This window comes from Prionailurus bengalensis, chromosome C1, assembly GCF_016509475.1.
Source record: "Prionailurus bengalensis isolate Pbe53 chromosome C1, Fcat_Pben_1.1_paternal_pri, whole genome shotgun sequence".
Lineage (NCBI taxonomy): Eukaryota > Metazoa > Chordata > Mammalia > Carnivora > Felidae > Prionailurus > Prionailurus bengalensis.
The window spans coordinates 214310042-214337718 of record NC_057345.1 but is presented as its reverse complement, the minus strand read 5'-3'; the positions used below and the strand labels follow the sequence as shown (position 1 = coordinate 214337718).

Genomic DNA, 27677 nt, shown 5'->3' with positions numbered 1-27677 from the left:
GGTTAGTATCCAAAATCTAAAAAGAAGTTATCAAACTCAACACCCCAAAAATGAGTAATCCAGTAAAGAAATGGGCAAAAGACATGAACAGACACTTCGAAAGAAGACATCCAGATGGCTAACAGATACATGAAAAGATAGTCAACATCACTCATCATCAGGGAAATACAAATCAAAACCACAATGAGATATTACCTCACACCTGTCAGAATGGCTAAAATTAACAACTCAGGCAACAATAGATGTTGGCAAGGATGCGGAGAAAGGGGAACACTTTCGCACTGCTGGTGGGAATGCAAATTGGAAATACAGCCACCCTGGAAAACAGTATGGAGGTTCCTCAAAAAATTAAAAATAGAACTACCCTACGATCCAATTGCACTACTAAGTATTTATCCAAAGGATAAAAAAATGCTGATTTGAAGGGGCACATGCACACCAATGTTTATAGTAGTGCTATCAACAATAGCCGAATTATGGTAAGAGCCCAAATGTCCATCAACTTACGAATGGATAAAGAAGATGTGGTGTATGTATTATATATATATATATATATATATATATATATATATATATATATATATACACATATATATATATATATTATATGTATATATATGTGTGTGTGTGTATAGTATATACACAATGGAATATTACTCAGTGATCAAAAGAATGAAATCTTGCCATTTGCAACAATGTGGATGGAACTAGAGTGTATTATGCTAAGCTAAATAAGTCAGAGAAAGATAAATATCATTTGATTTCACTCATGTAGAATATAAGAAACAAAACAGATGAACATAGGGGAAGGGAAGGAAAAATAAGATAAAAACAGAGAGGGAGGCAAACAATAAGAGACTCTTAAACAGAACAAAACTGATGGCTGCTGGAGGGGTGTTGGGTGGGGATATGGGTTAAATCAGTGATGGGCATTAAGGAGGGCCCTTGTTGAGAATAGACCTGGATGTTATACGTAAGTGATGAATAACTAAATTCTATTCCTGAAACTATTATTACACTATGTTAACTAACTTGGATTTAAATAAAATAAATAAAATGAATATACACCCTATTAAACTCCCTTGTATTCACTACCAAAAGATTAAATAAGCTAAGTAGTACCCTGAATTTCAAAGTGCCTACTGAATGTCTTCAACCAAATATACGACAAACACCTCAACCAACAGACAGAATTCCATACAGAAAGAGGAATAAGGGCCAGCCCTCCCATAAACGGCTTCCCTTCCCATGACATTTCATTTACACACCCAGGAAACTCACATCTTTCTTTAATCATTCTATTCTCTCATTCCCCGTATCTTATCTACCACCAAGTCATGTGAAACCCTTAAATCTTGTTTCTGTTTCCACTGCCTGTTTCAGGCCTCAATAATCTCTCACTGGAAGTAACAGTGACTCCTTAAATAATCTCTCTGCCTTCTTTTCCTCTTGCCTTCATTTTGCTGTGGTAGGGAGAACAACATGGGTTTGGAATCAGAAAGACCTGAATTCCAATTCCAGCACAGCCATTTAATAACAGAGTGGCAACCACTAAATCTCTCTGAGCCTTAACTGCATTATCCATAATATGGTATCTGTTCCACCTTATTTATGCTGGGGAGAGTTGGTGGGATGTATGACAGACAGAGTAGAATACTGTATTATAATGACTGAAATCTAAATGCATTACCAGAAATTGTCTTTGGATCAGAACCAGGAATTTAGTTACTCTAGCTGTGGTTTGGGTTCTTACTTGTAAAAAAGGGAAGGTAGTAACTCATGCCCAAATATTCATGCAAAATAACATAAAGTGAGTTGGATATTAAACCTAGAAAGCTCATTGTATTCAGGGTCCTGACCTCCAGATATCCTCACCAAGTTTTTAAGGAGCTAATGGCACAGAACATTTACCCACTCATCCCCCGGCTGCAGCCAGGGTAAGACATTCCAGGGAAAACTGACTAACACAAAAGAGCTTATTCTAAATGTATCTTAAAACTTCATTTATTTCATGATGTTCACTTATTAAAAAAGTATTATACTTAGAGTAAGATATTAATAGTTTCATAAGGTTCAGAGAAAATTTTGCCAGCAAACATAAATACTGGGAGCTTAATGCAGAGCTTTATCTAGTTGATTACCATAAAGACTGAAATAGGTTGTGAGGCTATAAAAAAATTCTTGTCAAATTTCTCAGTCTATAACAGTTCCAATCCTGACACATTCTTCGGTTTAAGTGTTAAGACAAGAAATTATAAATTCTTTAATAAATTAGCTTAGACATTCAGTCCCTTCAAGAGTACAATAAAGCCAGAATATTCTATGTTTACTTTAATTTTTAGCAAGTAGCTCTAAAAGGACAAAAGATCTTTCTAAGCAATGATTGGAATGTAAATATTCGCTGAAAGCAAAATTTCTACACATTAATCTTTGTCTAAACATTATAATATATGTAGAATGTATGTATAAATATAAAAATTTTAAAGTAACAGTTAATAAATGAATAAGTGGTAAAATAATTATCAACATCACTTTGAGGCTTGGAATGAATTAATGGACTTCAGGATAATTATCAATGACTACTGATATCATAAAAATTGAAACAAGTACACCTTATGTGTACTGCCAGCCCTGTCCCTCCAAAGGCGGAAGGGGAGGGGGAAGGGAGGGAGGGAGGGAGAGAGAGAGGGAGAGGGAGAGAGAGAGAGAGAGAGAGAGAGAGAGAGGAGAGAGAGAGGGAGGAAGGGAGAGAAACTGAGCCTCAATGTGATCAACCAAGCTCCGATATCCAATTATCAATTTACAGGAAATAGAGAAGACTAAAAACCACACTATTTTACATACAGGGATGCAGGGTGCAATTAGCAAAACCCATACTGTGGAAACTTGACAGTAATAATGACCTTGTTTCTTCAACAAATAAACTGCAAGAAGGAAACAAAAAGAGGCGAGGAAAGGCAAGAGATGGGGAGAAATTAAATTAAAAGAAAATACACCAAATCTTTAATAGTAGCCCATAAGGCTTTCTTTCAGTTATTTTAGATAATTCTGACACTACTTAACTCTTAGCTTTTCTAAACAATTCTCTCAGATAACATCACAAAATAATTCCTGTCATTTGATATACTTTCCTCAGACTCAGATAAGCATTTATAATAAAGTATTTAAATGACTTATCCCTGATCAGCAATAAAAACTCACCTCATCTCTATGTCTCCATGAACATATTTTAAAAAATAAATGTCTAGAAGTGATCAAGTCACAGGAAAATAGTGGATTTTGTTTTATTGGAGAGGGGGAGGTAGAGAGCAAGGGATTCAACAGTTTGGAAACCACTGTACTAGCATAAAATGTATCACATATGACAGCTTTTTTTCACATATTTATGTTTTGGTATGTTAAATTTAAAAGTATATTTACTCAATTATAAATCTGTTAGCTGCATTTGTTTTTAACAATGGAGCTAAAAGTAGTGGGAATTGTAGAAACTTTTCTTGTTCTCCTTTACTTTTTGGTTTATAAAAATAAAAAAGTGAGTATCATTAGGATAAAAAGCAGAGAGAGAGATTTTTTGAATTTTATTTTCATCACAATATAAAAAAGATACATCAAATATGCATTATCAGGAAAATAACTGAAAAAGAAGGAAGCAGTTCTGTTTCCCAAGCGTACTTTTATCCCATAAACTTCCATAGCACAAGCTACTGCTATGTGTGGATTTCCACTTTATCAGTTTATATCTACCTACTACATGTAAAGTACCAAGAAAACAAAAACAAAATTACACAGATCCTGTCCTAAACCTTACAAATTTAGTCCTACCTTTAATATATACATATATTTTTAAAATCATTTTACTAGACTTCAGATAACTAAAAATAGCTACAGTTTTAGATAAGCTTTTGCTTTATTTCCAAACAGATTGATTTCTTTCAGGTGCTACCAAAGTAGGGCAAAAATATCTCAAAAGGGAGAAGAGAGCAGCTTCATAAGATTTATAAATACAAAAGGGCATCTGGGTGGCTCAGTCAGTTAAGTGTCTGACCTCAGCTCAGGTCATGATCTCATGGTTCACGAGTTTGAGTCCCACATCAGGCTCTCTGCTGACAGTGTGGAGCCTGCTTTGGATCCTGTCCCCACCTCTCTCTGCCTCTCCTGCTTGTGTGCTCTCTCTCAAAAATAAACATTAAAAAAATTATAAATACAAAGAAATTGCTACTTCACCATAATAAGAAACATGGCTCTTAAAATATCAAATTTCAGGGGTTCCTGGTGGCTCAGTCGCTTAAGCATCTGACTGTTGGTTTCAGCTCAGGTCATGATCTCATCATATGTGAGTTCGAGCCCCTGCTTGGGATTCTCTCTCTCTCTCTCTCTCTCTCTCTCTCTCTCCCTCACTCATGTTATCACATTCTCTCAAAATAAATAAACTTTAAAAAAAAGGAGGGACTTCTTTAAAAATATATCAAATTGCATCCCTGTATCTAGAGAAATCTGTAATGTTAAAAAAGTTATAGTATATTATTAGTACATTCCCACCAGCCCTTAAAATGAGCAAACCAAGAAAAGTCTACAGTATGAGTGGGATGCTATTAACTTGTAGATTATTAAAGATTTCATTGGTATTTCCTTGATTTTATAAAAATGAAAATGTACCTCAATTCTCAGAAAATTTAATTCATTTCTGATATTTAAATAAGTGTCCTGATGATAAAAGTCTGTTTCTAATAGCTGATTACAGGGATTACTGAAGACTTGCAGAGCTGAGCAACTTTACATAAAAATATTTGGATCATGGGGCGCCTGGGTGGCGCAGTCGGTTAAGCGTCCGACTTCAGCCAGGTCACGATCTCGCGGTCTGTGAGTTCGAGCCCTGCGTCGGGCTCTGGGCTGATGGCTCGGAGCCTGGAGCCTGTTTCCAATTCTGTGTCTCCCTCTCTCTCTGCCCCTCCCCCATTCATGTTCTGTCTCTCTCTGTCCCAAAAATAAATAAACATTGAAAAAAAAAAATTTAAAAATATTTGGATCTTTTATGATCATCAACTATAATTCCAGGTATAAGAGTTCTTTTGATTAAAGGACATTGCCACTTCATGACATCAAGTTGTATTACAGAGTTTCACTGATATTTTAAGAAATCTTATTCTTGGGGCGCCTGGGTGGCGCAGTCGGTTAAGCGTCCGACTTCAGCCAGGTCACGATCTCGCGGTCCGTGAGTTCGAGCCCCGCGTCAGGCTCTGGGCTGATGGCTCAGAGCCTGGAGCCTGTTTCCGATTCTGTGTCTCCCTCTCTCTCTGCCCCTCCCCCGTTCATGCTCTGTCTCTCTCTGTCCCAAAATTAAACAAATGTTGAAAAAAAAAAAAAGAAATCTTATTCTTCTGTTCTTGACAAAAGTAGATACAGTCATAAGCAGCTCTGTCTGGCATTAACAATCTGGCAAAAACTGTCGGAATCAACTTTTATAGAACTCTGCAATCTAGTCAAAAACTTACAACAACCAGGGGACAGCTTAAGGAATCACTGTTGTAAGGGAGGGCTGTGACATTTTCAACTACCTGCCTACCACCCCTACTCCCGAGATTGGTGGGTTCAGTGGAGAGCATGGCCTGTGTCCTGGTAAGGTTGCTAATGAGAGGGAGACAGAAAGACTATTCTCACAGAATTGTGGCTATGTTTCAACCTGTCTGGTGGCTCCTTGATCTCCAGTGCACAGTCTGCCTTTGTTTTACCAAACTTAGAGTACTCCCAGGGCTGCAGCAACTTCCCAGGTGATATTTGCTGAAAACACTTAAAGGCAAAAGTATCGCCCATAACCCTTATAAAAGGGGTTAATAGGATAGGAAATAAACAGACCAAAAAGCTTGGAAAGAAAGAGGCTGGGAAAGGAGATATGTGGAGTTAATAAGGGCTTTTAAAAGCTCCCGAGTATACTGGGGGAATTAAGAATACCACATGCATACTCAGGGCTGGATGCATACTCAGGAAAGACCTGAGAACTGTAAACTTTCATCTCAGGCTGTGCACAAACAGGAAGCGAAGGCTAAGGCAGAGTGGTAAATGACCTGGTTAAGTGTTGAAGGAGCGCCCCAGCACACAGCCAATTTGCAAATAGTCTTTTTCCTTTTCCTTTGATTTTTCTTTTCTTGGCTCCAGGCATTGAAGGAAACTCTAGCAAAAACACTAGCTCAACACTAAGCTAATGTAACACAGACTTCAGTGGCCATTCATGAGAAAGAATACAGACTTTATAAAACTACTTTAGAAAAGTCACCAATCTATAACAAGCAGCAATAATAAACCCTTGGAAGGGGGGGAAGAGTCTGATTTCCTTTGTTGCCACAGTATAATATTCAAAATACCCAGTTTTCAATAAAAAATTAAGAGTCATGCAAAGAAGTAAGAAAGTACAGCCCATTCAGAGGAAGAAAAGAAATTAATAGGGGTGCCTGGGTGGCTGGCTCAGTCGGTTAAGTATCCGACTCCTTGATTTCAGCTCAGGTCATGATCTCACAGTTCCATGAGTTGGAGTGCCACTCTGTGCCGGTAATGTGGAGCCTGCCTGGGATTCTCTCTCTCCCTCTGCCCCTCCCCACTCATGCGTGCTCTCCCCCCCCAACCCCCTCTCTTTCAAAAAAAAAAAAAAGTAAGTCACGGTAAGGGGTACTGGAAGAGCCAGTAGAGGAGCGTTTAACAGTATTAATTATGGCACTCAGAGTAGGCTTCAATGATAAAGTGATATTTAGGCAAGGACAGGAAGGCAGTGAGGAAGCAAGCCAAGTGGTTATGTGGGGGAAGAGTGTATCAGGTAGAGGAAACAGCTCATGCATATCCCTATGCTGGAACAATGCCAGGCATGTTTGCGAAGCAACAAAGGCCAATGGTTTGAGTGTCATGAAGAAGGGGAAGAATAGTTGAAACTATGGCCAAATCATAAAAGCTTTACAGGAACTTTACGGGCCAGGAGTTTATTAGAACTTTGGCTTTTACTGTGAGTGAAATTAAGGACCAATGGAGAATTCTGAACAAAGGAATTATATGCTCTGACTTGTTTTAAAAGGGTCATTTTGGCTGCTTTACTGAGAATAGAGGGCAAAGGTAGAAGAAAGAAGACTGGTTAAGAGGCTACCTGGAAATCCAGTCAAGATATGATGGTGACTTAGTAAGGTAAGATGGCAGCAGTAGATGTGGGGGGGAAATTCAGTGTGTATATATATACATGTATATACGTACATATGTGTGTGTGTGTGTGTGTGTGTGTGTGTGTGTATACACACACATACTGAAGGTAGAACCAACAAGATATTTTAAGTTTATTTTTTTATTTTGAAGTGAAAGGGGGGGGGGCGGGCAGAGGCAGAGAGAATGGCAAGCAGGCTCTGTGCCACTAGCACAGAGCCATATGCGGGCTCAAACTCACACACTGGGAGATCACGACCTGAGCCGAAATGAGGAGTTGGGACGCTTAAACGACCGAGCCTTCCAAGTGCCCCAACAAGATTTCTTGACGGATAACATGCAGAATGTGAGAAAAAGAGAGTGGAAGGATGCAAATACCTTTGCCAGAGATAAAGAAACCAATACATAGAGCAGATTTGGAGGGAAAGAGCAGAAGTTCAGTTTTAGACAATCTGAGTCTTAGACTGCTCTTTTAAGTCAAAGATAGAATCTGTTCCATAAATTAAAAGGAGGTGCCTGGATGGCTCAGTCAGTTAAACACCTGACTCTTGATCTCGGTTCAGGTCATGATTTCAGGGTTCGTGGGATCAAGCCCCATATTGGGATCTGCACTGAAATCTTGGAGCCTGCCTGGGATTCTTTCTCTCCCTCTCTCTCTGCCCCGTCTCTGCTCGTGCACTCTCTCTTTCAAAATAAATAAATAAACTTAAAAAATAAAAAAGTTAATTAAAAAGGCACCAGGGACAAAATTCATTATTTTAGAAAAAATGCACCAAATATTAGAGTCTGAATCTGAACTTTAAGCTACTTTAGTAAGAATTTATCTGGAGTTCTTGGTAAATGAGATATTCCACACAAATGAAGTTTCCAGATATTTGAAATTTCATACAACTAGTTAAGAATCATACTTTTATATAATTGTCATTTGGGATGGCAATCTTTTAAAAAATGCATTTCACATATTCCTGCTATCTAAAACAGAGCTAAATAAAGATGACTTAACCTTTTCTTAAATATGTAGAAGTAACCACTCTGGTAGCAAGTATTATACAACATAAAATTGTGAAGGGCTGAGTTACAGGTGAGCCACAAGCCTCTATTCTGAGTAGACCTACATGCCTATACTTTGTATTTCCTGTTTCTTCAGCGGACCCCTCCTGCTATCACCAAAGTGCTTGTCCACCTTTTAATTTGTTAATCTACTTATGGAGTAGGCATCGAAATGTTTGTTAAAATGGTCTCAAGAGTGAATTTATCACTGAACTTTTTCCTGAAGTTTCTTTATTTATTTTTGAGAGAGAAAGTGAGTGCGAGCAGGGGAAAAGCAGAGAGAGAGGGAGATAGAGAATCCCAAGCAGACTCTGCACTCATGTGGAACCCAATGCAGGGCTCGATCTCACGACCGTTAGTTAGATCATGACCTGATATGAAATCAAGAGACACTTAATCGACTGAGCCACCCAGGCGCCCCTATCACTGACCATTCTTTTGTACTATTTAGATTTACCACCACGTGCAAGTGGTATTTTCATTAAAGAGGAGAGAGAGACATGTTTCTGTGAGTATATATGTAAAGGGATTGGGATTGAGGACTTATAGGCTGCTTTCCATCTATAACATGCGTGAGTTTTTAGAGGGCTTATAGTTATTGCCAACTGAGAGATTTGTCTACCTTTCATCTATTTATTATTATTTTGCTTTTTTCCTGATTATCAGCTATGCTTCTAAGAACCCAAAATTGCCAAACAAGTAGTTTGAACTAGCTATGTTCCCTACCCATTAAACTAATTTAAAAATAGAAAAAAATAATCCAACCACCAATTTTAACTACTTATACTTACGATTAAAAAAAAGGTGAGCGAATGTGGGTGAGAGGGTTAGTACTGGTAAAGTAGTATAATAGTAATAATGGTCATCATTTTAAAAATATATTCCATGAATATTTTAATAAATTTTATCTAGAGGGGCACCTGGGTGGTTCTGTAGGTTAAGCGTCTGATTTTGGCTCAGGTCATGATCTTACGGTTCATGAGTTCAAAACCCCTGTCAGGCTTTGTGCTGACAGTTTGGAGCCTGAAGCCTGCTTCAGATTCTGTGTCTCCCTCTCTCTCTGCCTCTCCTTTGTTTGTGCGCCCTCTCTCTCTCTCTCTCAAAAATAAATAAACATTGAAAGAATAAACAAACAAACATGGTATCTATAAACACAAATCCATGAAGGTATCTATAAACATAAACTTGTTTCAGACAAGTCTTTTCATTGAATATAATGTTCCTATTGTGTGACAGGTACTAAACTGTGATTCAGAATAAAGCAGTGCTTCAGAATATTTCCATATTCCTGCAGAGAATCCTGGAACATTAAAATCCACTTGAATATTATTTTATATGTTTTCATACTCAAAATTCATAGCAAATATTTTTTATAAAATACTGAATTTTGAGTTAAAAAAATATTGAACAAAATCTCAATTGCTCAGTAGAACTGAAATGAATCAAGTATTTTCCACACAAGCTAAGGAATATAAATTTGAAACAGAAAAAGGGCACAAATGCTATGGCTGACCTGGAAGTAATTAAACTTTAAAAATGAAGATCTATGGGGCACCTGGGTGGCTCAATTGGTAAAGTGTCCGACTTCAACTCAGGTCATTATCTTGTGGTTCATAAGTCGAGCCCCACATTGGGCTCTGTGCTGACAACTCAGAGCCTGGAGCCTACTTCGGATTCTGTCTCCCTATCTCTGCCCCTCCCCCACTAGTGCTCTGTCTCTCTCTGTCTTCCAAAAATAAATAAATGTCAAAAAAAAATTAAAATGAGGGATCTATGATGATCTTTTAAAAGGAAATTTTGAGAACGCTAGAAGTTCTAATGCTAATAAGCTAGTCTTACAGTTTAGAAAAACTTTGCATAGCTGTTAAAATTTTTATATCAATTTTCTAAAATAAGGCAGGAATATATTTTCATTACATTCTGTATGCTTTCCCCAATATATCTGTGGAGGAAAAAAAAAAAAAACTGCCAAAGAACCGACTCCCCAATCCAGAGGACATCTGTTTAAAAAATGAGCAATGAAAGTTTCTGCTAAAACCTATGTATACAAGTAGAATGCAGACCTTTCTGCACTCTTCTATATAAGGTTGCAACCAGAGAGAATTAATTGTGTTCCACAGCAAACACATAAAAGCTGGATAAGAATCATGTTTTGAAACTAGAACTCTGGAAATTACTGTAAGGCTCACAGGGCAGAATCTTCACAGAATGCAAGCTCCAGAATTTCTAGACTTATTTTTTCTCAAATGGGAAAAACAGCTCAGTATTAATCTGAAACAAAACTATCTTAAACTAGAATGACAGAGGCTTATTTCATTCCCCCAAATATCAAAGAAAGCTCTTACAAACATAACATGAATAGGGTCATGAACTGGTTCAACATACTTAACTGGTAGTTTTATGAATTATAATGAATGCTGCTACTCTCTAAAAATGAATGTATCAAAGAGGAAATAACCTTCTTGGCAGGCTTGCAGCTATACAACACATTTGTTTCACTGCTTTCAAGTGCCAGTGCTGGAGGCTCTGAATAAGTCCACGGGAGAACTTCAGTCACAGCAGCAAACAGGTCTACCGAGCAGATAAGATAACATGCTTGGGAGATTGACAATACGAGGTAAGTATTTAACAAATAATCTAAAAGTTTTTTTTTTCTTTCTTCAAAAAAAACTGCTATCTTTCATTTCTATTCAGTGATTTAAAAGCCTAAATGAAAATTTACTGATGTTAAAGGAGAGATATTTAATAGGGGATTTACAGATTTTATGAATAAATGGTTTAACCTTCCTCTTAGCTTACCCTCCATTCCTAAGGAAACTGGAGAGGTTAAGGGAGAAAACGATTACTTAAAACCAAAAGAAGGAACTGTTTGAAATTTGGTGTAAAGTGATAAATTTGGAGAATATTTGTTGTTGCAGAAACAGGCTTTCTTTGAAAGATAAAGTTACTAAAAACAATTATTTGGATTCTAGTAATTATTTTTTTCCTTCTCTCAAACTAAAGGACTTATAATATGTTTCATAAAAATGTTATTTACATCAGTATTAAGATAAACTTGATCAGATAAACCCAACTACAAACAAGGATTCGTAGCTGGTAAATAATTTATTTGGACCTAACATGGGTTTGAAGTATTTCTAGGTGAATGTGTACCAAAAAGTTCTATTCAGAACTATTTAGTGCTTTGATGTTTCTATTCTTATGTACGTATTCTAGAGTAAAGGTAAAAAGACATTCAAGGATCGGAAACAGCTAGCCTTTTTTTATGACTACTGAAAAAATTAATGTATCTCCTGTTTCATAACCTGAGGCATATCAGGAATATGACTATGGAACTAAGTTGCATTGCCACAAGTGCACAAGAGACTTGTTCAGATGGTAAGGGCTACTAAGCTCAAGTGTTTAACTATTTTTTTAAAATAAAGAAATAAAATAATGCAATTCACATATTTTATACATCTAGGGAGAAACTCGGAACTCACTGGCATTCAAATTCAAACAGGAGTCTACCACTACAGCAAAAAAAAAAAAAAAAAAAAAAAAAAGAGAGCAAGAGAAACTAATCAACAGTCTTTCTTTCACAGCTATCAGTTTCTTTCACTAAGCCTTACGAAAGTGGAGCCTCTGCTGAAGACTAAACACTTGGGCCTTACCTACAGAAATGGACAGATGATGTACGCTCTCATTTTAGAGAACCTGAAAATATTTTTTAAAGGAAGGAGTCAACTTTGGCTTTTGAGTGTTTCTGTGGCCTGGGTACAATGCCTTTAAAAAGCAGATGACCAGCTTAGCTACTGACCATGCTGACCATTGTCCGGAATTGGATCAAATCACACAAAAACAGCAAATGGCCTTCTCTTATAGAATATCAGAACAAAGCAGAATTCCTGAGCACATTTTGCGGAGCTCATTTGATCACTTAATCTTTGCTAACTGGTCTGGATTACAGACAGAATCAATACCAGAAGAAATGAAACAGATTGGTGAGCAACAGGGAAATAAACTGCGCTGGGCTGCTCTTCTGATACTCATGGTGATAATACCCACGATTGGTGGGAACATCCTGGTTATTCTGGCGGTTTCACTGGAGAAAAAGCTGCAATACGCTACCAATTATTTTCTAATGTCCTTAGCAGTGGCTGATTTGCTGGTTGGATTGTTTGTGATGCCGATTGCCCTCTTGACAATAATGTTTGGTAAGTATTTCACTTTGTTCCTGACATCAAACCACAGAACTGTGATATACTGTTAGAAAAATGGATACTCATTTAGTCTTTAAAGATGAACTTAGACTATTTAAAGATACAGTGAGTAAACAGACTCTTATTCCCATCATTTCCTATGGCTGATAATCAATTTTAAAGAGCAAAAAATAATTTCTTAGAAATTCTACTCCTTCCTAGCCATCATTTAAAAAATCATCCAAGTTAGCAATATTCATAGATTCCGCATTCATCACCTAAAAATTATAGTGAAGAACAGACCTATACTTTAACTTCCCCATTATTAATATATTTTTCCCTTGACAAAGTAATAGCTAGGACACTTCTGTGACAGTTATATGCTGAGTTACTTATTAATGATAAAATCTTTAGTAACTAAATTCCAATTTGAATCACCAAACCCAAATTAAAAACTGGAATTGTTTTAAAATTCTTGTTATATTTATCATTTGTGTACTTTAGACCAGTGTCATGTTAAGAAAATACTATGTTTAGTTGCTAAAGGAAATGGTCTGGCTCACAGTGTTCTAAAAGATGATTCATCTGTTTAATTTTTATGATTTCTGACCATCCAGGTCCTTGATACATGTAAGAAAAATCGGACTTTAAATTGTTATTTAAAATAACATCAAAAATTATTAAACATAAGTTATTACAATCAGTGATCAAAACCTGAGTTATTACAATAAAATGTAGTTCAATATTAAAGTATTAGTTTGTTATAATAAAAAGATAATGATATTATAATGAACTAGTTTTGATTTATGCATATCCTCTCTAGTTAATAGAATGTGGGTAAATTCAAATAATTCTAATAAATTATGAGGGCTTCTAAGAATCAGAATTAAAAGGATATTTAACGTATTCATTGCCTGGCATAAATTGATATTCCATCCATTAACTGCATAAGAAAAATGATTATTTGCAGCAGATAGGGCTTCTTGAAATTATGTTTATATAGTGAGTATAAAAATACTTCAGGTTAGAAAAGTAAAGTTTATTTAACTAGAATACATATTAGAAGGAGAAGAAAAACTCCAATTTAAACTATTATATTTAGGTTAAATGTTACATTTTTAAGTAATTATCGAGATATCTAAAATTAAGTGTTTGATCCCCCAAATATCAGATGGTGACAGATTAAAACTTCTCATTCTAAATCAACATTTATCCAGGCTTGAAATTCTGTAGCAGGACACGCAGTAAGAAATAAGTTTCCACTGCTTTAATTGACTCTCTAATCATTAATAATGTCTATCTTTCCCCTTCTCTTCTGTAAATCTGTAACCTTCTGAATAATTTAGTGCTACATGTAACCATGGAAAATAATTAATAAATCATACTCGAAAGGAGAACCTAAAGGATCTTAATCCTGAATAAAGTTTAAAAGAAATAAAATGAGGATTATACAGAACCATTTATGTATATTTGGTAAAGACTGTACAGAGATTTGATTCAAGCTCTTTTCTCTGCACACACAATAGTAACTTAACAGTAAAATCACTCTTTAAATAGGCATACAGCAAATGTTACAATGCTCATCTTATACTACCATAAAATTTAATTGATGTTATATTGAACAAATGAGATAGAATGAGTTACACAGAACTAAATTTTAACTTTAAAGTCCACGAGTCCAAAAATATCAAAAATCTACTACATACAAAAAAATACTGTGGTAGATATTCAAGTTATCAGCTAAATAGTTAAGGAATCTTAAAAAGCAAAGTTCCATAGTATTAAAGTGACCTGACAAAACACAAAAACAGATGAGAGATAATTCCATGTATTCCACAGGAAAATAGTAGGTATGTGCAACTGATAACTAAGTTTATATTTACATTTTTTGGGCCCAACATATTCTTGCCAATAAATGTTAGCAGAAAACCCAACATATTTTAACATAAAATATATGGAATGTCTTCCTATTTTTGTCCTAATAATATGTTTTAACTACACTTCATTCTTTCAAATGTTAATTTTTAATTACAAAATAAAATCTTTCATAGTCCCAAACACTTTTACTATCAGTAATTAAACTCTATAGGGGGATTCGATTTTTAAAAAATAAACTAACCTGGGAATTTAACTTCTATTTAAAAAATTATTGCATTAAATTCATTATTGAAAACACTGTTCTTTTTTTTTTTTTAATGCTGTTCTTTTTCTTTTTCTTTTTTTTTTTTTTTTAAATTTTCAACGTTTATTTATTTTTTTTGGGACAGAGAGAGACAGAGCATGAACGGGAGAGGGGCAGAGAGAGAGGGAGACACAGAATCGGAAACAGGCTCCAGGCTCTGAGCCATCAGCCCAGAGCCTGACGCGGGGCTCGAACTCACGGACCGCGAGATCGTGACCTGGCTGAAGTCGGACGCTCAACCGACTGCGCCACCCAGGCGCCCCAACGCTGTTCTTTTTCTATGAGAAAGTATATGAGAAAATACATGCTCTGCCTTCTAAAAAGCTTCAAAAGGATACATTCATAAATTGGGAACTGCACATACTACAAATTGGGACCTGACTTCAAATACTAAGATTTTTTGATAGGCATTCACATGTTAACAAAGACTTTCTAAATTAATGCATTTATAAGAATTTCTAATAAATCTAAAAGACAGGAACAGATTTTGTGTATTTTTCTCTCATTACAGGAATAATCTTCCAAACTTCTGAAGTCGGTACAGTGTCCCCAATTCTGTAAACATAAAAAAATTAACTACTACTGAGTGGTATGAGTGATTTTAGTCATCTCAGGGAAATTTAATGAAATTATCATAAGAAACTTTATATTAACTAATGTTCTACTAAAACTAAGTTTAAAAAAAGGAGAGAAGTTAAACATTTTAAAACTGGTTCTTATGGTACAGAGTATTTTATTCAACCAATGATTTATATACTATTTGATCATAAACTGTCTGAATTTTTTTTTTCAATATTGTCTGAATTTTTTTTTTATAGAATTTCTATTTTACCAAGATTATGACTGGCCCAACATGGGCTCTCAAATGAATTGTGATACCTATGTCAATGCTCTGGGAGCACTAACTTTGCTTTATAGTTCTAGTTTTTACTGTCCTGCATGTAATTCCAAAAATGCACAATCACAAGTTAGTAGCTTACGACAGAAGGCTTGGAAATGCCTACATTAGAAATACTTGAATAGGATGCAAAGGAAAACAGAACATCATGTGCTAATACCAAAAAGACAGAACGTTCACTCACAGTTTAAGAAATTCTCTGGACTTTCCCTTCTCTCCTTAAATAAATGATTAAAAATGTAAAGGAGAAAATAACAGTGTTTGGTCATTCATTGATCATTACTAGTTTATTTATAACTTAAGTTTTAACTCATGCCTCACGATTATAGCTGGAACAGTATCTGTCATACAGCTGGAAGAGGGTGTATAAAATAAAATGGCTGAAAGAGGTTACAGAGGTTTAAAGCAAGACAACACACGCTCTGAATCCGGGTTCTCCTGTGTTGGCTTAGGAAACTCACTCACATCAGTTCAATCACCTTGTCTGGAAAACGGATATGCTAAAACTGACATTGCAGATATCTTGTTAAATGGTCAAATAGGGACACATTATAGGCACAAATAATTGGCAAGTGGAGTATGAGAAGAGTTTATATACTTAAATATGTGATTTAGTTTAGGTGTAAGTCTGACCAGAAATGAAACAGATGTACAGCAGTAAAAGAAAAAACATCAGTTATTCACTTACGCAGTGAAATGTTGCTCTAATTCTTAAATGAGGGAGCAAAGCAATTAAAGCACTTCTTCTTGGAAAAGTGGAAATGTAAAAACCAAGAAAAAAATTTTCCTAAGTATTAAATCACTTGAAACATTTAAAACACTATCATATTAGACATCTAATCCCAGAATATTTTATATGATCTAATGTAATAGGAAAATGACAACAAAAACAAAACAGAAGCTTCATAATAAAGACTGAAGCACTGATCTATGTCTCTCTTTTCTGGAAGATAAAGATACAAACGTAAGAATTTCTGAGGTTTAAAAAAATGGCTATTTTGAGAACTATGCCTTTTCGGATTATTAGGCCTTGTCCTGCTCTAACACTGTTTACCTCGGTAATCTCTAAAGGCACAGCCCTCTTGGGATAGCTTTAAAAAGAGTCTTTTAGGGGCATCTGGGTGGCTCACTCAGTTAAGCGTCAGACTCTTGATTTTGGCTCAGGTCAGCATCTCACGGACTGTGAGTTCAAGCCCCATGTCTGGCTCTGTGCTGACAGTGTGGAACCTGCTTAGGATTCTCTTTCTCTTCCTCTTTGCCCCTCCCCAATTCATTCTCTCTCTCTCAAAATAAATAAAAAAGCATTAAAAAAAAGTCTTTTAAAATACTCAAAAGGCAAATATCTTATATCCCAGACTTACATATTAATTTTAATTACTTTCTAAACTAATAATTCAGCTTTCCAAACTAAAAACTTGCCCAAAGATTAAGCAAGGTTCAGATAAAATGAGTCTATCTCATCAAGAAATGGAGTTTCTGGTTAAAAAATTTAGGTTTTTATACCAGTTAAAAAGAAAGCAAAATAAACAAACAAATAAATACACATAAATAGCCAAGCATGGCAATGAACATAAGTTATTTATGTTTGCTATTTATAGTTAGACACACACATATAGACAGCTAAAAAGGCATACTTTCATGACAAATTTAAACAGTTAAACATGTTCCCATGCTTTTTAAAGAGTACAGATTTAAATTCAATTGGATACATGCACTCATTTTTTCCCCCCCTTTGGAAACAAAATTTTTTTCTTTGAGAGAGAGAGAGAGAGCACGTGGAAACAAGGGAGAAGGGCAGAGGGAGAGTGAGAGAGAGAGAGCGAGAGAGACAGAGAGAGAATGAATGAATGAATCCCAAGCAGACTCCATGCTCAGCATGGAGCCTGATGCAGGGGGCTCAATCCCACAAACCTGGGATCATGACCTGAGCCAAAATCAAGAGTTTTGGCTGCTCAACCTACTGCATCACCAGGTGCCCCTGGATACATGCACTCTTGCTACAGCAGTCAGGAAGACAAACATACTGATTTTTTTTTTTTTTTTAACATTTATTTATTTTTGGGACAGAGAGAGACAGAGCACGAACGGGGGAGGGGCAGAGAGAGAGGGAGACACAGAATCGGAAACAGGCTCCAGGCTCTGAGCCATCAGCCCAGAGCCTGACGCGGGGCTCGAACTCACGGATCGTGAGACCGTGACCTGAGCTGAAGTCGGACGCTTAACCGACTGAGCCACCCAGGCGCCCCTAAACATACTGATTTTATAGCAATGATACGACTTACATTTCTAAGTAGCAGTGTTTTAATGGCTACGCTACTTGGCTAGTTTTTGTCAGATAATAATAGTAATAAGAACTAACATTTATTGAGTGCTTTCTCTATGCCAGACATTTTCTAAACACTCTACATGTAGTACAGCATTTAATCTTCAAAGCAAACCTATAAAATGGGCATCATCACCATATCCCTACTTTACAAGAGAGAACATAGGAATAAATAAATGGAAGAGACATAATTTGAATCTGGGAGAATGACTCCAGAATTCATACTCTTAACCTCTTCTACATTGCTTTCTCAAATGAAATGAGAAATCATACCAACCTAAACAGTCATATTTGGCAAACAGCCAACATTTATATCTTAAATAACTATCTAACAAGACAGCCATTGGGGTACCTAGGTGGCTCAGTCAGTTAAGAATCTGACTCTTGATTTCAGCTCAGGTCAAGATTTTGAGGTTTGTGAGATTGAGCCCTGTGACAGGCTCTGCACTCACAGTGCACAGCCCACTTGGGATTCTCACTCTCAAAATAAATACAAATAAAAGCTTAAAAAAAAAAGACAGCCACAGAATTTTCTCTAGGGACAGCCAAAGCCCAATATTTTTAAATTTTTTTATTTATTAAAAAAAGTTTTTTAAACATTCATTCATTTTTGAGAGACAGAGTGTGAGTGGGGGAGGGGGGAGAGAGAGAGAGAGAGAGAGAGAGAGAGAGACAGACAGACAGACAGACACAGAATCCAAAGCAGGCTCCAGGCTCTGAGCTGTCAGCACAGAGCCCAATGCGGGGCTCGAACTCCCGGACTGCAAGATCATGCCCTGAACTTAAGTCTGACACTTAACCGACTGAGCCACCCAGGTGCCCCTAGTTACTCTAGTAAGAAACTTTTCTGACCTTGAGCCTATCAAATTAATGCTAACTGAAAAGACAATTTGAGAATGATAACTTGAGAATGTCTAGAACTGCTTTTAATTTGTATAAATTCTTGCATTACCTGAACCTACTTAAGCAATTAGACAAGCATATAAAAGATTTCTGTTAATTAAATGCAGTCATGTTACTTTTATATTCATTTCATAAAAAGTCTACTGACTAGTATTTCATGAAACTTGCAATTATAAAGGTTAATCATAGAGATCCATCTCTCTTAATCCTAAACCTATTACAGTCTCTTTTTCTATCACGCCTCAGTACTTAGCAATACTTTTTCTATTACGCCTCAGTACTTCTACTGTTAGCAGTAAGTACTGACTGAAATAATAAAATTCTAGTGATCTGCATTAATTTTAATACCCACTTTGTGTTCCAAAATTGGAGTTTATAAAATAAATTCATTCTATTGGAAAGTGAGCTTAACAAGGCTTCACAGGCTTAATTAAATGAGCACTAAAGAGCTTTAGCTCACAACTAGGAATATGTAGGTCAAATAGTCTATTTTCCAAAGATCTGTCCTTTTTACATGAGAGTTCTATTGTGGCTTCCTATCACAGCTACTAGATTTATGACTAGAATTTTCCAGATCTTAATTTAAAGACAAAGAACCCATAATTAGAAAACCTATATAGGCACATTTAAAACTATAATCAGTATCTCTTGTTGTAGCTCTAGACTTGAGTATTTTTCTACTACTCAGTCCTAAATGTAGAACTTTACTACAGAATGTAGCCTCATTTCAAGTCATTTCCACTGCAAAACTCTCTTAATCATATGTCATTATTTTCACTCACTTAGACTCTTAGTTTACTTAAGCTCAGGTCCATTGCTGTCTTTCACTGTCCAAAGTCCTTTTCTACTTAACAGAAAATCTAAATACTATAGATTCTTTAAAAATAGTATTAGATTCTTTTAAAGACAGATTTCTCTACCATACTTGATTAATTTTGAGAAGTCTTCCATAAATTTTTTCATATGAGGCATTCTGAGCACCTAACCTATATCAGCAAACAAATGTAGGTGCATCTTTTAAGACCCAAGACACAATCTTTCTCAGAGCCTTCTCAAACATTAATTTGCATACTTTTGAAAATAACATATTCAAGTCTATTTCAAAACTCTTTTCCTACACTATAGTCTTTTTTGTTGTTGTTCTGGGATACTAACCTCTCTTCACTCTCAGGATTCCTGAATTTAAACAGATCACAACTAATGAGTTTCTTCTTGGTGCTCTGAAATCCTAAAATGGTTATCTTGGTCCTCCTTCAATTATCCTAATCATTTTATACCTATCAAAGTCAGATCATTGTGGAAAAACCAACAAAAGTAATTTATGTTGTCTGTGCGCATACAACAGTTAAACTGTAAAAAGATTTAGATATTCTCATATATATGACATTTGTTTCAAATAGAAGTAATTTGCTTTTTATAGCAAGTTCTAAAATCTGTGAGTGTGTGTTTTAGTAAAGTGGATTCTAACTGAAATATTCTAGGGCAAACCCTAAAATAAATTTTTGGTGTTTTAGAACTGTAAATATATATATACTGGGTGTGTGTATAATATATGATGTGTCAAACCCACATATGTATGGATACTTGTCTAAGTAAATTTATTGGAAAGCTATGTAGAATATAGTTATCATATCCAAACCCTGAAAATTTTCAAAGTGTTTCTTAAGTGCTCAAGACTATATTGAGTAAATGCTTTTTTATAAGAGTTTGTTACATAAATTAAGTACTATGTCTAATACTTGAGACTTTTTAAACCATAGTCTCCAGTGCCTGGAGTGAATGAAGGAATACGGAAGGATAACAATCTACTTTTCTTCAAAATGATCTGAAGCCATTCCTTTTGCAAACTTTATTAAAGAAGTACTTCTGTCAAAAAGAAAACTCAAATCATTCCACTTAATTATTTCACCAAATGAGAGTTTGGTATAAACAAAGATCATACTACTAGTTATTGCTAGAACTGAGCCCAAATCCCAGGCCTCATTGAGACTCCCATTCACTTAAAAAAAATTTTTTTTTAATTTTTCATTACAGAGAGAGGGAGAGACAGAATTAAAAAAAAATTTTTTTTATTACTTTTGAGAGAGAATGTGCGTGCACACACACAAGTGGGGAGGGGTGGAGAGAGATGGAGACACAGCATCCAAAGCAGTCTCTAGGCTCTAAGCGGTCAGCACAGAGCCTGACACAGGGCTCAAACTCATGAACCATGAGATGATGACTTGAGTCGAAGTCAAACGCTTAACCAACTGAGCCACCCAGGCGCCTGAGACAGAATCTTAAGTGGTCTTCACGCTCATTTCAGAGCGCAACACGGGGCTTGATCCCACAACCCTGAGATCATGACCTAAGCTGAAATCAAAAGTGGAATGCTCAACTGAATGAGCCACCCAGGCGCCCCGTGATCTTTTTAAAAGATCACAAAAGGAATAGACAAAAGAGCAATGGTATGTTAAAAATATTAAACTGCAGATTTTGAAAGAGTGTTGTAATTATTATATGAAATAGAAAATGTATTTAAAAGGGGTCATTTGCAGAAATATACTTAATATTATTGACTCCATTGTCTTAAACATCTTGTGGAGGATAAACCATAAAATTTCAGATGAATAACATAAAAAGTTTAAAAATCTATTATCACTTTAAAAAGAAACTACAGATTGAAGATTGCCCTTTTGCAGGAGAGTATGTTTTTGTTTTGTTTTTCAGAGGCTGTGTGGCCCCTCCCACTTGTTCTCTGCCCTGCCTGGTTATTTCTTGATGTTCTTTTTTCTACTGCATCCATCATGCATCTCTGTGCCATTTCAGTGGATCGTTATATAGCCATCAAAAAGCCAATCCAGGCCAATCAATATAACTCACGAGCTACAGCATTCATCAAGATTACAGTGGTATGGTTAATTTCAATAGGTATGTGGGGAATGTCGGGGTGTGTGGGGTGGTGTAAATAAAGTCTTTGGTTCCATTTGGCTAGGAAATATAGCAGACCTAGTAGGTTGTGAAACCCAACAAAAGACGCCAAGGCAGGCTACTGATATACAAACACAAGCTCCTTATGCCATGTCATCATACAGCTACTAACCCACACTATCAGCAATACGTGTAAAAATGGAGAAAAGTTCATGTGCTCTGAAGGAACCATCTTCACAATGTTTACTGAGATATCTTCCTGCTTTAATTTTGACATGTAGGAAGACTAAGTCTGAAAACAGTTTTCATTTTTGTCAAACAGATCATTAAGGTCTAGGCAGCATGCAAAATCGCAAGTGACAAAAAAAAAAAGTATCATCACATTTAAGAAGATAAACAGGAAAAAAGAAAAAAAATCCAAATGTTTTATATGTGGATATTAAAGATCATAAATTCATCTTGGAAGCCAGTATGTGTATAGACTAAAGTCAGTAAATGTCTACGTGTTTTGGATATGTGTTTAATCAGAGATTTTAAGAGAGATGCAAGTGATATTCACAAATGATTTACAGAAGGAAATATTTCTTCTAAACTGTTTTATGCCGTTGTGCTCATCTTTAATGCTCAAAGATAGCTACTAAAATAGACTATCTTAGCATCAAGTATAGCATAAAAAACTCAAACCGTTTATAAGTTAACATCAGAAAAACAAATAGATTCACAACAGTTACTATGATCATTACATTAATAGTCCGACAAGTGGATTCATTTCTTCCTAGCAAAAAAAGAATTTAAAGAGGAATAAAATCAAGAGAGATCTGGAATGCTAAAAGGAAAAAAAGAAAAAGATGGTCTCTCTCTCTAATCATAATAAGGACACTTGGTTAAAAAAAAAAAAAAAGGCAAGAAAGCAAGACAACGAAAATGACCTCTACATTCCTGAAATGATGACACCAGGGCCAAACCTCTTCTGCATAGTTTGGAGGTAAAAGTAAGGAGTGTTACTATTCTGGCTTGGGAAGAAAGTTAGGGTCAAGGAAAAGTCTATTCAGAATGGACAGATATGCAAGTGGTGAGAGGATAGTTTTAGGAACAGATGCTGACTGACAGAACAGAAGAGGCCCCCCAAAAAGAAGTTAGAGAAAGGGCATGGGAGATAATGGGTAACAGTTACCAAAATTTAAAGTGCGAAGAAGGACAACTATAGTAGCTCATGGCAAAAGACCCACATCTTTCTGGTAAGCTCACTGCAATGAGGGAGAGGAAAGGGAAGACAGTGTGACGTATGTGTGTTGGGGTAGGGTGGGGAAATGGGACAAAGGCAGGGAGAAAACAGGAGAAATGATCTTTAAGAAGAATTAAAACATTTGAAACCATGAAATATGATCAAGCCAATAAATAGCCTATTGTTAGAAGTGATACCTCAAGGCTGGATCATATGAATCCATAAACAGATCAAATCTTTGAGTACCTATGACATGCTAGGTACCAAGAATACAAAGAAAGATAAATAAAAAAGAGCCTTTATATTCAAGGAAGGTAGATAATAAATTAGACTAATACAAAGTGTTAAGTATGCAGAGGGGAAAGAATAAAAAGAAGACTCCAGATTTATAGCTTCAGAAGGGATCTTATAAGTTCACTTTTTCCTTGTACAGAGGAGAAAAGAAACCTAGAAGTTTTAAATAGTTGGCTTAAAGACTGCTTTCAGCTTTTCAGCACCAAGGCCAAGATCAATGCTCTGTTCATTTCATCACACTCTGTTTTGTAGAACCAGTGACAATTAAGTAACCTTGTAAAAGAAAAAGCAGAGGATAGTAAAGGTTAGTTTAGGTTTAAATTCTGCAAAGTGCTTTGAAAAGAGTTCAGTTATCCTAGGTAAGACCTGGCATATAAGCTAAGGTATGAAAGAATAAGGGGAAAAGGGTATAAGAAGTACCAGTGAAGGAGTGTCTGGGTGGCTCAGTTGGTTGAGTGTCTGACTTCGGCTCAGGTCACAATCTCACAGTTCAGTTCGTGAGTTTGAGTCCCATACCTGATGACTCTGCTGCTGTCAGTGCAGAGTCCCCTTCTGATCCTGTCTCCCTTTCTCTCTACTCCTCCCCCACTCTCTCTCTCTCCCTCTAAAATAAATAAACATTAAAAAAAAAAACAAGTACCAGTGAAAATGTAACTTACTGACCACCAAGTTGGTTGAGACAGGTATTGTGAGCCTTGATAGAGGGTTAATGGAGTGTGAAAACAGAAGGAAGAATGGACTAGAGGTCAAGATAATAGGAAAGAGAAGTTCCACAGTAATGAAGAGTAGCAGGACAAGAAAGGGAAATAGCAAACAAAGTTCATAGCTTTAGATATGGGACAGTTTTAAGAGCGCTTATGGATGGCTTCAGGAGTCCAAAATACTACTACTACTACTAAGAGATGATACACCTGAAAGTAATATAACAATGTATGTTTAACTACATTGGAATTAAAATTTTAAAAATAATTTTAAGAATTAGAGTTGAGTTCAAGAGACATAAAATGACGGTGTTAGAAGGGTCATCAGTGAGGTGAAATCATGGAAGGTAACGGCAACGGATCAGCAGACAGGCAACAGCAAAGCACTGAATCCATTGAGGAAGACGGACAAATGTTCTGAGGGCTGCGTAGATGACCCGGATGGGGAACAGAGTGGTGTAAGTAGATTAAATAGACTTCAAAAGGGAAGGGTTTAGGGGGGAAAGAACAGTGGAATGATTACCTAGAAATAACAGGGTACATACAGCAGGGGTTAGCCGACTTTTCCTACAAAGGGTAAGATAGTAAACATTTTGGGCTTGCAGGCTCTATATGGTTTCTGTCACCACTACTGAACTCTGCAGTACAGTAAAAGCGGCCATAGATTTGAGGAAAATATTTACGGCAAAGGTTCTTCAGTAACCATAAAAAGGCTGTGTACATGACAAAGTACTTTCAGATTCATAAAACACAAGCGTTCTACGGGTTTCCAAAGATTAGTTAACTCAGACTTCTTTTAAGGATCTGCTGTTTCAAAGGGAAAGGATGAGGATAACACCTGTGTACTTTCTTCCTAATTAGCTACTTCGCTAGGCAAGATCATATTTAATTACCTACTTCATGGCACTTACAGTATTAGAAGATTAGCATAAGATACATTTCTTTCATATCTATGAGAGGAACTCTCAACTTGAAAATAAATTTTATGATCCACATCCTCTCAAATTTTTAAGTAGCGTTTTTTAAAAAAACAATGAAACCTTTAGTTTTCCCTAAATCAAAGGAAAAGATGAAGACATTCATGAATTTCAAAAAATGAAAATGTCTGTTCAATGAAACTGTGTAGGTCTCTATCCAGAATTAAGATATTCTATGAACGTACTGTGAAGTCTCTTTAAGTCAACTACATCGAATATAAAGATAAAAGCAAATTCTCCTCTGAATTCATTTTCCTTAACCTGGGATAGATCAATAAACAGATACAAATGGACACATTCTTTGCCATTTCGTGGACATACTGCAGATTTAGGAAGCTTTTTTTTCTTTTTGGTTTATTTATTTTGAAAGAGAGAGAGAGACAGTGTATGCACACATGTGAGAGTGGGGAAGGGGCAGAGAGAGAGTGAGAAAGAAAAACTCAAACAACCTCTGCATTGCCAGCACTGAGCCCAATGCAGGGCTCGATCCCACAAACTGTGAGATCATGACCTGAGCCAAAACCAAGAATCAGATGGTTAACCGACTGAGCCACCCAGGCACCCCAGGGAAGTTTTAATTATAAACTCGAAATCAGTAATCAATGTCTGTTTAAAAACAGCAGGTTTGCTTACTGAGGTTCTATTGGTTAAATCTTCCAAGGATTAAGTGCTTTGACAAATTCTGCATTGTGTATCAGGAATTACAATACACTAACCACTAACCACATTAAGTCACTAAGATAAAGTCTAAAAGGACATAATCTAAGAGTTGAAAGTCATAAAATTAACTAGATTTATCTCGTTTCTTCTTCCTTAGGCATTGCCATTCCAGTCCCTATTAAAGGCATAGAAACTGATGTGGATAACCCAAGCAACATCACCTGTGTGCTAACAAAGGACCGTTTTGGCAACTTCATGCTCTTTGGCTCACTGGCTTCCTTCTTTACACCTCTGGCAATCATGATTGTCACCTACTTTCTCACTATCCACGCTTTACAGAAGAAAGCTTACTTGGTCAAAAACAAGCCACCTCAACGCCTAACATGGCTGACAGTGTCTACAGTTTTCCAAAGGGATGAAACACCTTGCTCATCACCTGAAAAGGTGGCAATGCTGGATGGTACTCACAAGGACAAAACTCTGCCCAACTCAAAGAATGATCTACTCATGCGAAGAATGTCGACAGTTGGAAAAAAGTCAGTGCAGACCATTTCCAATGAACAGAGAGCCTCCAAGGTTCTAGGGATTGTTTTTTTTCTCTTTTTGCTTATGTGGTGCCCCTTTTTTATTACAAATATAACTTTCGTTTTATGTGATTCCTGCAACCAGACTACTCTCCAAATGCTCCTGGAGATATTTGTGTGGATAGGCTATGTTTCCTCAGGGGTGAATCCTTTGGTCTACACCCTCTTCAACAAGACATTTCGGAATGCATTTGGCCGATACATCACCTGCAATTACCAGGCCACAAAATCAGTAAAAACTGTCAGAAAATGCTCCAGCAATATCTACTTTCGAAACCCGATGGCAGAGAACTCTAAGTTTTTCATGAAACATGGAATGCGAAAAGGGATTAATCCTTCCATGTACCAAAGCCCAATGAGGCTCTGCAGTTCAACTATTCAGTCTTCATCAATCATTCTACTAGATACACTTCTCCTCACAGAAAATGAAGGTGACAAAACTGAAGAGCAAGTCAGTTATGTATAGAAGGAATGTCAATTTTCATCTAATATAACGAGTATGGTGATGAAACAGATATAAATGTGCCAAGAATCGTATAAAGAGGAACTTTATGCCATGTATCAAATCATCTCTTCATCGAGATTATGTAATTTTCTTTATTTGGACAAAACTACTCCATGAAAAAAAATCATTTTGTACAGCTGCAAACGAAAATGACCTAGCACTCTGGCTAAATGTTACGGCATTCAAATGAAATAAAATTAAATAAATAATTTTAAGCTTAAAAATAAATAATGTCACTGTAAGAATTCGTTTAGTTCCTAATTGTATGCAAAGCTGTGCTAAGAGTGTCATTTTATTAAATGAGAAAACACATTAACCCCCTCAAAGCCTTAAAAATATAAGGCATAACAGAACAACAGTGATAGGAAGAGAAGACTAAAACTGAATGCATAAAATGATCACATGTGGTGGTAAGCTAAGACTGTCATTTACAGTCTGACTTACTTAGATGTAGTCATGATTTTGCTTTGATCAGGAAACTTGTCTTGATGGAAGGGATAGGGACGATAGTGGTTGGATATCACACAAAATAACAGCATCTTAGAACTGGAGCTCTTTGTTAAATGGCTGATATCAGGAATCTACTCAGCAGAGGTGGGGCTAACTTAGAGAAGGAGGAGGAAGCAAATGAAGTCAGTCCTGGGTACCTGAAGCTCAGTTTGTTCCTTAAAGAACACGTACAAACTGGAGCTGTGGGATCTCAATCCAGGAATCTAACCTTTAATGGCCACATAAAACTGTGATCATGGTTGCCCAAGCTCACCCAAAGAGTCTGTTGAACTTCTGGCGCAACATTTTTTTTTTTTTTTTTAATTTTTTTCAACGTTTATTTATTTTTGGGACAGAGAGAGACAGAGCATGAACGGGGGAGGGGCAGAGAGAGAGGGAGACACAGAATCGGAAACAGGCTCCAGGCTCTGAGCCATCAGCCCAGAGCCCGACGCGGGGCTCGAACCCATGGACGGTGAGATTGTGACCTGGCTGAAGTCGGACGCTTAACTGACTGCGCCACCCAGGCGCCCCCTGGCGCAACATTTTTTATTCACCCTTTCCTCATTTCATTTTGCATTGCAAGATCTGGGAATAAATCCAAACCATGTCACTTACT

The 27677-nt window shown here is 36.4% G+C and overlaps 2 protein-coding genes across 2 annotated transcripts in view; one reads left to right on the top strand and one right to left on the bottom strand.

The window, feature by feature from the left end:
* The window catches only part of PSMD1 (proteasome 26S subunit, non-ATPase 1), a 97589-nt gene that overhangs the window by 36137 nt on the left and 33775 nt on the right, over positions 1-27677 (bottom strand). The window lies entirely within an intron of this gene.
* On the top strand, positions 10581-26814 carry HTR2B (5-hydroxytryptamine receptor 2B). The gene is made up of 4 exons (XM_043578143.1): positions 10581-10843; positions 11811-12422; positions 21423-21623; positions 25638-26814. Exons 2-4 carry the CDS (start codon positions 12005-12007, stop codon positions 26528-26530), a joined length of 1512 nt encoding a protein of 503 aa, XP_043434078.1. The 5' UTR covers positions 10581-10843; positions 11811-12004; the 3' UTR covers positions 26531-26814.